Source organism: Oncorhynchus masou, chromosome 13, assembly GCF_036934945.1.
Source record: "Oncorhynchus masou masou isolate Uvic2021 chromosome 13, UVic_Omas_1.1, whole genome shotgun sequence".
NCBI lineage: Eukaryota > Metazoa > Chordata > Actinopteri > Salmoniformes > Salmonidae > Oncorhynchus > Oncorhynchus masou.
In genome coordinates, this window is record NC_088224.1 from 60,220,786 (window position 1) to 60,234,932 (window position 14,147).

General features: G+C 42.1%; 1 protein-coding gene across 1 annotated transcript in view; it reads right to left on the reverse strand.

The window, feature by feature from the left end:
* Window positions 1-335: 335 nt before the first annotated feature.
* Window positions 336-14,147, reverse strand: part of LOC135552742 (serine/threonine-protein kinase PAK 4-like) — a 34,905-nt gene continuing 21,093 nt past the window's right edge. Inside the window, 10 exon segments of the mRNA XM_064984554.1 lie at window positions 336-4,187; window positions 4,316-4,374; window positions 4,377-4,449; window positions 4,547-4,672; window positions 7,353-7,479; window positions 8,021-8,154; window positions 8,489-8,932; window positions 9,075-9,507; window positions 9,630-9,850; window positions 10,308-10,529. Coding sequence (XP_064840626.1) covers window positions 4,032-4,187; window positions 4,316-4,374; window positions 4,377-4,449; window positions 4,547-4,672; window positions 7,353-7,479; window positions 8,021-8,154; window positions 8,489-8,932; window positions 9,075-9,507; window positions 9,630-9,850; window positions 10,308-10,508 — 1,974 coding nt within the window. The 5' untranslated portion in view covers window positions 10,509-10,529 and the 3' untranslated portion in view covers window positions 336-4,031.

A 14,147-nucleotide genomic window follows, 5' to 3' on the forward strand; every position in this document is an offset into this window, starting at 1 on the left:
ATACTGAGTGCGGACCTCATAGGGGGTTGGGTTAAATGCAGAAGACACATTTGGGTTGAATGCATTCAGTTGTGCAACTAACTAGGTATCCCCTTTCCCTTCCTTATTTTCCTTTTTTCAGTCACTGATAAAGCCACACCCCTCGATTTACTATTACAATATTGCAGGATGTTTTTGGATATAGCAGACTGGCTGACACTGGCTCTTTAGTGTTTTAGCAATGAGCAAATTAGTACCATCTGAGGAGACAAAGGCTATTGCTGTAACAACTTTTGAAATGGTTGACATCAATGGTCACACAATACACAATGACAGGGCATGACAACAAAAAAAACTTACATTTTAGAAAAACTGTATTTGCAAAAAATATCAAAAATCTGCAACGTTTATTTTTTTAATAACCAGTGGAAATTCAAAAATCCAGGGGGGTTTGGACTCTTCAGAAAAATGGTCAACTATGACAAACTTGACAATACTGATGCATAATGATTTAGCGTACAAGTGTGAAAAATGATCATACAGACAAGTTGGAGAAATTCACACATAAATATATTACCAAGTAGGCCAGTCAGTAGTCGTCACAGCTCCTAATTGGAATTTGAGCATCCTCAACAAACACAAACCAGCGAGAACAACGATAAGTTTACGCAGAGGCACTAGACTCCTTGAGATGAGTAATATAATAAATGTACATTTGCAATTAACAGTAATTGTAAAGAAAGGGAATCATATTAAATCATGTTACTCTTCTGAACGTTAAGGCATTAATACACACAAAAACCAATAAAACTATGTTAAGCCGTTCTAACCTTGACAGCCATTCATTTAAGTAGGAAGTACAGGAATGTCAAATACCAACTGAAAAATGTACGTGATTGGTTTCATACCAGCCACTGAAAACTGTGGTAGAAGTGATTGAAACCAATGGCGATTGAACTCCTATGTAACATGTGGGGGTTAATGAGATGCTTCAATTCTGTAGTTAGAGGAATGATAAGTCTCTAGATTTTTTTTTGCATTCATCTTTGTACAGTATTTAATAAAAAACACAAAATACCAAGTGTGTGCCATCACTTCATGGACCTTATTAGTTAAGTGATTTAAAAATATACATATGTAAAGATGGATTTAATGAGTATCAAAATAGGATTTGTTTAGAAAATTTGTTTGTGTTGTCAAAATGCTATACAATTATAGTTACAAAACTTTGTGAGCAATGAAAAGTGATCAGTTTAGAATATTGTTGCAAAAGCAGACAGTTATTTACTCCTATTAACTTTGATTGTCATTCTTTCAGCCCATCTTTTCACTCAGTTTTACTAAACTGGAAGAACATTCAGGCATGCCAACCATCCTGTCACTTTAAAACAGACTTCCACTTGTCTTTTGTAAATATGGAACATTGTCTCACATTTAACCAGACTAACCAGACTATTCAACCAGACTGACTACCTTTTGAGCATCAGTAAAAAGTACTGAAATGGATTAAGTGAGCGATGAATAAAATATTATTGTAAAACAATTTGTTAAATCTATATTAAATACTCCAATTTGCTACAAGCAAGTACATTTGAGACAGAATGTTAAAACAGTATACTAACCTCTGCTATGACACTTCAATTCTGTATCTAAATACAAATACTTCACAATGTAGTGTTAGTGTCTACTTATGGACAGTCTGTTCCGATTTCCCCACTGAAATTCAGAACAGACACATTGGCTACTCTTTGCTGTGCACTAAGGCCTCGTGGTCTTTGGATGCTCTCTATGGTACATGTGCGACTTGATCTTGCTACTCTAGAATTGGGGGGGAAGCTTAGAGAAAAAAAATGGGAAGTAACAATGAATAGGGCCCTATAATATCGGTTTTGTTTCTCCAGGATCACACTTTTTAAATAGAACATTAAATCTTGTTTCACAACAATGGTTAAAACATACCAGGTGAGCACTTTTGAGGTCCTGGGAAAATCACATTTCTGGGTATAGATACCCTTTAATTCAAGCGTGCACCAGCCAAGAGACTTGTTTGGGTATCTGTGTTTCTGTGGCGCACATGTGAATGCAGTTTGCCAAACTTTTTTTTTTTTTTTAAGTATCAGAAGACGGTTATCATTAGCATCATTGCTAAAAGCTACACAAAGGGGCAACCTTGCACACTGATAGGGAGATAAAGGAAAATATAAATCACTAATGCAATTTTATGTCTTATGATAATCTTGGCAAAATACATTTTGTAATACATTTAGTTGATTTCCTATTTTTGAATTCCGTTTTAAGGTCTGAATTCGTGATTCCACCCGCATCACAGACTTTTGTTGGGCCCTGCATGAAGTGTGTGTAGGTAATTGCGGTGAGAGTTTACTACTGCGTTTTTTTTACCTTTATTTAACTAGGTAAATAAAGTTAAGAACAAATTCTTATTTTCAATGACGGCTTAGGAACAGTGGGTTATTCTCAAGGGCAGAACGACAGATTTGTACCTTGTCAGCTCGGGAATTTGAACTTGCAACCTTCCGGTTACTAGTCCAACGCTCTTACCACTAGGCTACCCTGCCGCCCCTGTTTGCATCTGCCATACAGTTCCTGTCGTTGCTACATTGTGGACACAATAGTTCAGCAGTTCTAGCAGCTGTTGCACACTTCATTAAACTAAACACGGATGTTCACCTTGTGTGTCCGTTTCTTGTTGTAATAAGCCCTTAAATCTGGAATCCTTAATGGTGAAACAGCCACGTCCGTTTGCGATATTACCTTTGTTGAAGGTAATATCGCAAACGGATATATATATATATATATATATTTTTTTTTAATGCTGCGCGACGCTCCTTAGCTCGGCAACAAAAACAAATGACAACAGTGGTTGGGGGCGGTCGGTGGCGCTGTTTCACCCTACTGCAGATTCCATATTTAAATGCAGAGCTTGTTTGTGGCTCAGCACTATATTCATATAGTCCAGACCCATGTCCAGGTCAGGCAATAAAGAAATGCATCTTTAGGAAAAAAAAAAGAAATATTTAACCGATCTGGAGAATTCCTGTATATACACACATACGCACGCACACAAACACGTGAATGGTGGAAGGGGTGCTTCATAAGGGTTGTCCTTACATTGACCTAGTAGTCACTACTATAGACTAACAGTTGAGGTCTACAGCAGCGGATCGAGAGGTTACAGAGAGCACAATCTACACGGCTAAATCCCTAAAGTAAAAATAACAGCTAAAACTGCCTTGATGTTCACTTCACCATGATATTCTATTAAACACAGGTAAATTAAAAAACTGAACGATTTAAAGAACTAGACGCTATATTGGAATCAACCAGGAGTGCAGCTTCTATCAGAGAAGAGTGCTTTAAAATCATCTCACGGTAACCTAAACAAAAATCATAAAATAGAGAAAACAAAGCAGATATATCTCTATGTTCATCATACTTACACAAGAAATATAAAGAAAGAAATAACTAAAATTAACACAACTCCAGTGTTTACCTTTTCTTAGTGTTTGTAACAGGGACCAAGTGTTTTTCAGACTTGTACTCATCGTGTGGTAAGAGAAAAGCATGGTCCTCCTTCAGTAGTAGTTTATGATGTCCTGTCTATTGCAATAGAGTTGAGACTGGGCCATGTAGTGAGGAAGTCCTGTAGTGTGGAAGCATGCTTTTCAGACCATTCAGCTAGAATGCCAACAGTGCTTTTTGTGAGTCTCCCCAGCAGGTAGCTTAGGTTCTAATGATCCCACAACACTTTCCAAGTCTCATTCTGCACCAAACCGCTCAAGCTATAAATCCTTATAGTGTCCAAATGTTTTTCCCCCACAGGAAAAAAGGGACAGACAGAGTTCCTTTTCATTTCAAAAGGTGCGTTAAAACAATGTTTGACCAACAAAAATGCTAATACAAACTGGGCAGTGCTTCTCCGCTGTCCCCCCCCCTCCCCCCGCTCCAGATCAGTGCGAGTCCGAGGTGTGAGCTTGGGTTTCAGGGTTCATGTGACTACTACCACTTAGTGGGGAAGAGGCCTCTGCTCACTCTCATCTCATGCGGTTCTGCCTCATGAGAGGCACGATGCAGGAGGGCGGGCCAGCCTTGCTCAGGAAGGGGTGCTTGAGCAGCTCATTGGCTGAGGCCCTCTGGGTAGGGTCTCGCACCAGCAATTTGTCCAGGAAGCCCTTGAGGAGAGGAGAAACCTGGGAACGGAGAGAAGGAAAAATAACATCAAAGAATGAGTATCGACTTCAAAATGTTGAATAGCAGGGACATAGTTAACCATGTTGGGGCCTTTTGAGAGATGGGCTCTTTCTGGTGTGCCTAGTACCTTGTGTAGGTTCTTGAGTTTGGGTGGTAGGTTGTCACGGATCATCTTCATAGCTTTGAGGGGGGCTCATTGAAATAGGGGGGTTCTCCGTCCACCATCTCGATCACCATCACCCCCAAGGACCAGATGTCCACCTACAGGGTAGAATATTGTATATACACACAGTGATACACACAGTGATCAACGATAGTTTAGAATTATAATGCATAGACACAACTAACGGTACCTTACCTCAGGCCCATAGGGTAGTCGTGAGATGAGCTCTGGGGCCATCCAGTAGGGTGTGCCCACCAGGGACTTGCGCCGCTGGACCTCTTTAGACACCTGGGCGCAGAAGCCAAAGTCTGACAGCTTCACCTGGGGGGGGCAGAGAAGAGGGTCAGAGCCACACTACAATTCACACACAGGACATTTTCAAAATAATGTCACCGCTGAGATTAAGACAACCTGAGTAACTGTTGATCAAATGCTTTTAAAATCTACCTAAAAACATAGCAGTATTTTTTTAGAATGTATCTTTGCAAATGACAGACTTTTTCAGCTGACATGGAAGTTGTGTGTTGTAGATTGACAGGCTCAACCCTTTGTGTTCAAAGAACAATCCTCTATCTAGCAATATGCTGCGTTACAGTACTACACATCACAGCAGAATAACTCCCACAGTTTTCTGAGAAAACCTTTGCAATACCCGGGTGGATAAATATCCTGTCTGCCAATTGTGACCTCTGAAGAACAGGGCTCACTGACTAAAGCATGCTTTGAATTGGTAAGGGGAAATGAAACACGCAAGTGAACAAGCTCGCGCATGCACCCACCCACACTCGTCTGCCCAGAAACAGCTGAGGGTGACTGACTACACTTCCCTTTGGGTCAACCACAATAAGAGCTAAGCGCAGCCCTTAGCATGCTAACCATGACAGCTACAAGTCACAAGTGGGGCTTGAGGTTGACACCTGGGCTCCATGAAACTGTTGTATCATCTGCAAACTGTTGTCGGGTAAATAAAAACTAAATTAACAGCTTGAGCTTCAAGCCCTCCATTACCTCTCATATACAGTACCAGTCAAAAGTTTAGACACCTACTTTTTCTTTATTTGTACTATTTTTCTACATTGTAGAATAGAAGACATCAAAACTATGAAATAACACATATCGAACCATGTAGTAACCAAAAAAAGTGTTAATCAAATCAAAATAAATTCTATATTTGAAATTCTTCAAAGTAGCCACACTTTGCCTTGATGAGAGATTAGTAAATATAAAGAAAAATCTTTGAATCAGTAGGTGTGTCCAAACTTTTGACTGGTACTGCATTACAATACTTTGGGAACAAACATGACTCAAACAAGTTCCTTTTTTCCCATATCTACATTTTGACAGATGGTTTTAAAGCAGACTTTCGTTTCAATATGAAAATGAAAGCCTGTTATGACTGGGTGGTATGGGGAGGGTTGTCACAATAATCTGAAGAATATCATATCAAATAAACAAAACATGAATCAGACATTTCACACACAGCCTTATTATTCACTCAGATTCAGTTATTTCCCAAAGCTAGGCCTATATCACAAAATATTTTATATCAAACAGCAGGTTTTTCAAGGTCCATAGAGTTTAGACTGTCTCGTGTTTTCTTTTTTTGCCATGGAAAATTATAATATTTGTGTCTATGAAGGAAGTAGTGATGTAGAGTTGGGGTCAGAGTTTGGCGTCTTATAATTGTCTGATGGATAGGTAGTGATGCAGAGCTGGGGTCAGAGTTAGGCAGGGGTTAAAGCAACAAAATAATCCCAATGATTGACACTTGAAGTCGATCTCAGATCAATTGTCTGGGGTCAAGTTCACCTCCCTTTCAAGTAAGAAAGTCATGACAATCATGTTTGACCAATTCCAGTCCCCTTGCTTAGGACCCCAGGATCATCAAGGACTGAGAAGGTCAGTTCTGGTAAATCTTTTGGAAGGACATTCTATTCCAAAATGAATGGAAATCACATGATGCCATCTAAAATTTCAGAAATGGGCCCAATAACATATTGGTATAAATTATTTTAACATATTGGAGCATGTGCATATAACCAATGCATGGTCTATATTATCAGATGTGCTATTACTAATAAGCATTATCACCTGTCGCCCAACTGATGAGCATAGAGGCTATACAATTTACATAGGCTGAAGCATGAGGGTTGTCCACCTCCATTTACCCCACTGGACACAACATCCTGACTGTCATTATTAATAATTGTATATAAATTATTCATTCGAAAAAAATGACATTTTTTTTGTTTTTATTACAAAGTATGTCATTGCCCTTTAAAAACGACAACGCTCCTTTAAATTGGTCTGTTGTGCAAACCATGCTTGAGACTCCAATTGTACAACTGCATTTGTAAAACGATGCCATGCGGAATTGAAAGAGTACAGAAATAAACGTGGTAGCAACGTAAAACTGCGACCCCCCAGCTTTCAAAAGTGTTTTCCCGTGATTGCATGAAGAATAGTTGTGCATTGACTGCTTGTCAGAATACGTTTCCCCTCCTATGACTCTAGCAACTTGAATGTGCCTCGAGAGGAATAATTTCTCTCACATAGAACACGCAACAAGCCAACTAGGTAAACTATCCTAATAATCAGGTTGTCTGATTTTGTTTTAATAACATTACATGGCAAAAATTGTGTCACTGGAAAGCTCCATCCGGAATGATGAAGTAGAGGCTTTGAATGACTGCCAGTAGCTACAGAAGGCAAGACAGTGCTGTCTAAGCTGAGCGCTGCTGCGGTTCGCATTAAAGACCATTTCGTTCCCTTCATCTGAACATTGGCGTGTCATCAACAATCATACAGTACATGTCATTTCAGTGCACATAGCGTAACAGAGGAAAATAAAATATTTGGGAATACATTTATTTAGGAATATATTTTGTAGGAGAGACATGCTTCTGTCTGTATTAGGCTGTGTCATTTTCAAACTCCCCAATGTGACAGAAATCCGTCGCATTGATGGAGAACTTTAACCCCTGGAGTTCGGAGTACTTACTCTGCCATCGTGGGTGAGAAGGATGGAGTCACTCTTGATGTCCCTGTGGATGACGCCCTGGGTGTGCAGCACTGACAGAGCCTTCAGCACAGACAGGCACACTGTGGCTATCTGCTCCTCATTCATCCTGGACACACACACCGGTCATTAGCACTCCGAGTTGACAGAGAAATAACATCACACACACAGTACAGGTCGCATTGCAGTGACGTGATGGTGTAGCTATGCGACACTACCACCTAGTGGTGAAACAAATAACTAAACAAAAAAACATCTTAAATCACCATAGCCCAGGGCTGCCCATGCCTCTTCCTGGAGATCTACCGTCCAGTAGGCTCACTCCAAATCTATTGAAAACACCTGATTCTACTTATTAACCACTCACCAAGACCTTTTACTAGCTGAATCAGGTATGATAGGTTAGGGTTGGCCTGAAAACCTACAGGATGGTATATCTCCAGAAAGAGCGTTGGACAGCCCTACCATAGTCTTCTGTCCTGCTAGTCAGTTGTCAGAGAAGCAGATCAACGGTCATTGCTATCTGGCATCCTTGGTACGTCCAACTCCGACATCACCCCATTGAAGTCGAAATTTAAAAAAGGTTTGAGTTTAGGGTAGGGACATTCCAAGGATTCCGGATAGCACTAACCACCAATCAACACACGCACCTGGTGTGTGTGACGATGTCAGTCAAAGCCCCTCCCTCCAGGAACTCCATGACGACCCAGAGTTCATCTCCAACCAGGTAGCTGTTGTACATCTCCACCACATTGTCATGGTGATAGTCCCGCATTATCACCACCTGGAGATCACAGAAACCAGAGTTACTGAGGAGATTGTGGGAAATTACACATCATATGACATCACTCATTATACCCCTGCAAAGATATGCGTCAACCTCACCCTCCATGAAGGACGCATTTTTACAAATGTCAGCAAATCAGCTCTGTAATAGCCAATTCCACTATAAAAGGTTTTGGATCACACAACTAATAACTTATAAATTCATGGTCTGTATTCCCTAAATATCCACAATCTTAAAACCTGTATCATCTCAATCGCATTCTGTGTAAGTCAATGACGGGGTCAAAAACAAGACCCCCATCCAAGTCCATTACAGTGACCAGTGTCCCCACCTCATTGAATAGCAGCTCCCGGCGCTGCTGCTTGCGCAGGTCCATTTTCTTGACAGCGACCAGTTTGCCGGTGCTCTTGACGGTGGCAATGCACACAATGCCGGTGGAGCCCTCTCCGATCTTGATATAGTGGTCCAGGTAGGTGCGTGGGTCACCCGGGTCCACCACCATCTGTAGTGCGGCGCGGAACTGCTCATGGGACACCCGCTGGGGCTCCCTCTGGGGTGAGAGGGCCTGCTGTGGTGGTAGGGCAGGGGCCGGAGGGCGGGGAACGGGAGCCTTCAGCTGCTGGTAGCCGTGGGGGGGCTCAGGGCCCAGGACAGGGTGGGAGGAGTGGTGGGGGTCCCCTCGTAGCTGGCCCTGCTGTGGGGCTTTACCCCCGCTGCGGCCACTAGAGGGACCGCTGTGGCGCGGTGTTTCGTGTGGTCGGGCTGGCTTCAGCTCCTAGAACGGAGACAAAATGATGACACTGTAAGAACAACATCTTTATGTCTGAGAGGTCTGTCGATAAAACATTAGCTACAATGGTTTCCATTTTCTCCATATCACCCAACATTCTGGTGTTCTCCTAACAGCATGTCAGTACCTGGCTGGTGGGGCTTCTTCCTCCTTCACTGTCAGCGCGGGGGTAGGTGTTGAACGGCCTACTGCTCTGCTGTGCTGTCTTTATCACCCCCTCTGTGACAGGGAGGTTAGGCATACGGATGTTGGGCCCCGAGAGAGGCCTCTTATCCCGGGGCGATTGGGGGCTGCCGTCCCTGCCTGTGTAGCTGGACTTGGGCCTCTTATCGCTGGGCCCGTCCCTGCGGACTACCTGGTCGTGATGGTCCCGTGGATCCATGTCTCTGGGCTTTGGCGGGGGAGGGGGTGGGCAGGGCCGCTCCCTCTCTCGATGCCTGCTGCCTGGCTCCTGGCCCCGGGGCTGCTGCTGTGGTCGGCCGTCCTCTCTCTGAGAGCGGGGTACCCGCTGGGGCTGCCGGGGGTCTCCACCAGCTAACTGGTCCGGCCCAGGCCGCTCCCTAGTGCATCAGAGACACGGTAAATAGGTTACATCTCTCTGGAGTGGTGGAAACTTTTCCGACAAGAGCCACTTTACAACAGTTCTGAAAACCTCCTGGCCCCCCTTCTACCGACACTGTACCTATCTCTGTCTCCATAGTGATCTGGGTGGTGGTGTGTCCGATGGGCCAGGTCCCCGTTCTCATGGCCTCCTCCCCCAGAGGATCCGGAGTCTCTGCGGGGCTGGATCGGCGGGCTGCCTCGCCTCAGGGAGTTGGAGCGGGTCACCGACATGGTGTCAAACTCATCCAGCAGCCATGTCAGCGAGCCGTCCACAGCGATCTTACTACCCCGCACTATGGTCTACAGGAGGGAGAGACACCAAGTAAGGAGGGGTTGAGATCAGACCAGTCAGGACAAGAGAGACTTCCTGGACTGTCACAGCTTCATTCTAAAAATAGATATGATGACAGGTAGATTCTATTTTCAGTGATGTCTTTTGCATTTGCTGTGTTTATTGTTTCGGGAAGAAGACAATCATGTTTACTGTTTAGGTTCTGTGCATTCAGACTGTGATCCGAATCTGACGTACAGTAATCTGAGACAGTAATAGTTTGGTGCCCTTTCCCCATGACCTACACACTGAAGAAGGCTGTAAAGGAGAAACGTCTGTGTACGCTATCCCTGATGCAGTGAAGAGAATAATACAAATAAAAACTTATCAAAATTTGTCAACAGAGAATGACCCTACAGTGAAAACATCACTTCCTGTTTATGACACACGCCTTTCCTCCCACGTCCCTTTGTGACGAACCCTGACCTTGCGGGGCTCCACCGTGGTGATGACGGTGACGTCGATGAAGGGCTTGGGCCTCTTGGCTGTGTCCTCGATCAGAGACTGCCATTGCCGCGGCAGCCCCACAAACTTCTGTTCTTGCTCGTCAAAGTCTGTGTGCACGCGGTGCTCGAAGTTGGAAGGTGCCGAAATCTGGACGCGGGGCTTCTTCTTCTTGGTGAACATAGCAGCAGCTGGGCATCAGACCTGGAACACAGAGAGGAGAACAGGGGTGTATTCATTAGTGCACACCGTAGTAAACCATAGCAAAACATTTTGCAAGGAAAAACAAAATTTCTTATTTCACAATTTCAGGTTGCTCCCTACCCGTTTCGGTCTGTTTGCTTCTGTTTTTGAATACACCCCAGGAATGACTTTGGGGGCTGCAGTGGAACAGTGTTAAACACATCAGCAGTCCATGATGATAAGTGATAACATCAAGGATGTCCTGCTTCTTTTCAATAGCGCTGAGAGGCTAACACATGAAAACTTGATCTGCCAATCGGCCATTGACACACTTCAGACTAGAGAGTAGAGGTCGACCGATTAATCAGAATGGACGATTATTTAAGGCCGATTTCATGTTGTTTTCATAACAAATCGGTAATTGGCATTTTTGGACACCGATTACATTGCACTCCACGAGGAGGCTGCTTGCTGGCTGACTACCTGCTATGCGAGTGCAGCAAGGAGCCACGGTAAGGTGCTAGCTAGCATTAAACTTATCTGATAAAAAACAATCAATCTTAACATAATCACTAGTTAATTACACATGGTTGATGATATTACTAGTTTATCTAGCTTGTCCTGCGTTGCATATAATCGATGCGGTGCCTGTTAATTTATCATTGAATCACAGCCTACTTTGATTTAACAAGCGCATTTGCAAAAAAAGCATGGCCGTTGCACCAATGTCTACTTATCCATAAACATCAACATTCTTAAAATCAATACACAAGTATATATTTTTTAAACCTGCATATTTAGTTAATATTGCCTGCTAACATTCATTTATTTTAATTAGGAATATTGTGTCACTTCTGTTGCGCTCTGTGCAACAGAGTAGAGGTTGACCAATTATGATTTCTCGACGCCAATACCGATTATTGCCGATATCGATTATTGGAGGACCCCCCCCCCCCCCAAAAAAAGGCTGATACCGATTGATCGGGCATTTTTTTAAATGTATTTTTAATAATGACAATTACAACAATACTGAATGAACACTTATTTTAACTTAATATAATACATCAATAAAATCAATTTAGCCTCAAATAAATAATGAAACATGTTCAATTTGGTTTAAATAATGCAAAAACAAAGTGTTGGAGAAGAAAGTAAAAGTGCAATATGTGCCATGTAAGAAAGCTCACGTTTAAGTTCCTTGCTCAGAACATGAGGACATCTGAAAGCTGGTGGTTCCTTTTAACATGAGTCTTCAATATTCCCAGGTAGAATTCTTTTTACATTTTAAATTATTTTTATATCGGTCAAATCGGTGTCCAAAAATACAGATTTCCGATTGTTAAGAAAACTTGAAAATCGGCCCTAATTAAAATCGACCATGCCGATTAATCGGTCAACCTCTACAACAGAGTCAGGGTATATGCAGCAGTTTGGGCCGCCTAGCTCGTTGCAAACTGTGTGAAGACCATTTCTTCCTAACAAAGACAGCCAACTTCTCCAAACGGGGGATGATTTAACAAAAACGCATTTGCGAAAAAAGCACAATTGTTGCACGAATGTACCTAACCATAAACATCAATGCCTTTCTTAAAATCAATACACAGACGTATATTTTTTGAAAGCTGCATATTTAGTTAAAAGAAATTCATGTTAGCAGGCAATATTAACTAGGGAAATTGTGTCACTTCTCTTGCGTTCATTGCACGCAGAGTCAGGGTATATGCAACAGTTTGGGCCGCCTGAATTTTACAGAATTATTACATAACATTGAAGGTTTTGCAATGTGTCATGACACTGGCCTGGGGGTAGGTTTATGGACAGTCATAAATACCTCTACCCCCTTTTTTCTTCTCTCTACCCTACTGATGTGACTATTGAAAATCACTTGGTTAACATAGAGATTCTGGGAATATCAGAAGGTGGAGGGAAATTAACCATATTTTGGTAATCCAACCAGTTGAACATATGCGTTGGTACTTAATGAATATGATGTCAGTTTGGTCGTCATCTGAGACATTCTCATCAATGATAGGATGACAAACTGTACAGTGGAAAGTCTAGTTATTTGATTCACATGGAATTGTTGTGCAATTTAAATGTTTGAATATGAAATTATTTGTGATGGGATGAAATGTGATTTTAGCTTCTAAAATGTGAGATTTGGGTTTTCATGAGTGAATTAGGCACGACTCAATGGCCTGCCCACGTGAAGAGACATTGGTTATAAACTATGAAACACGCCCTCCTCTCCCTTCCTATATAAAGCCTTGACGACAATATAACTTCCTGTTCCGGGGACATGAAGGCGACGGCCTTGACGTTAGAAGGACAGGTGACACCTACAGAGCAAAGCCAATCTCAGCTACCTAACGAAATTAGCATTGAATTCCCACGTGAAGAGGACAATCGACATGTCGAATTTCGACAATACCAGCCAGAATATAGCATGAGCATATAAGCATGGCAACGGGGTATGAACTTTGAACTCTGATTCACTCCAGCCGCCAAGCGTGGACTGGGAAATGACAGAGTATACCGTCTACCACACAACGACGTTACTAAAACGGGTACAGTTTACCACCAGAGACGCTCTTCAAAGGATGGAAGAACTCTTGGGCAACTTGGCCTTCCATCTACCACCAACCTATTGAAGCACTCAGACTAAATATTAATTGCATTTCCCTTTTCCAAATAGGCAGTAATTTAGAATGCAAGAGATCCTGTATTTACGATAGCATAGCTTCTCCCTTTGTTCCTCAGTCTTCCCGCTCTTTCAATCAAACTCAAACCCCTTTCTTTGTGTAGCGAGCTGCCATGTCGGCTCCGTCCGCCAGGGACTTTCTTTATGACAATTTGTAATCAATGTATTATCTAGTCGATTTATGTAATTCTGTGTGATTAATTAGGTATTTAGTAAATAAACAATTCAACCCAATTTGTATTGCTGATTTAACTTGTTAGCTAGGGTTCGTGAAGATATCTGAAAGTGGTAAATTCTTGGTTGAGATTGAATAAGGTTACCAGGTCTTTAAGAGTTTATTTGGAAAATAACTGCTCTATAAACATTATTTTGTGGTGCCTCCACTTTCTAGTCAATTATCTACCTGATTAGCTTAAATCAGGTATTATTAATTTTATTTTATAGAATAGCAGGTCATATCACTTAATCTGGCATAGATAACAACACGACAAATGTAACAGCAATATTTAGACTTATGGATGCCACCCGTTAGATAAAGTACAGAATGGTTCCTGTATTTCACTGAAAGAATAGACGTTTTGTTTTCGAAATTATAGTTTCTGGATTTGATCATATTAATGACCTAAGGCTCGTATTTCTGTGCGTTATTATATTATAATTAAGTCTATGATTTGATTGAGCAGTCTGACTGAGCGGTGGTAGGCAGCAGCAGGCTCGTAAGCACTCATTCAAACAGCACTTTCCTGCATTTGCCAGCAGCTCTTCGCTGTGCTTCAAGCATTGCGCTGTTTATGACTTCAAGCCTATCAACTCCAGTGATTAGGCTGGCAGTGCTAAAGTACCTGTTAGAACATCCAATAGTCAAAGGTTAATGAAATACAAATGGTATAGAGAGAAATAGTCCTATAATTCCTATAATAACCTCAACCTAAAACTTT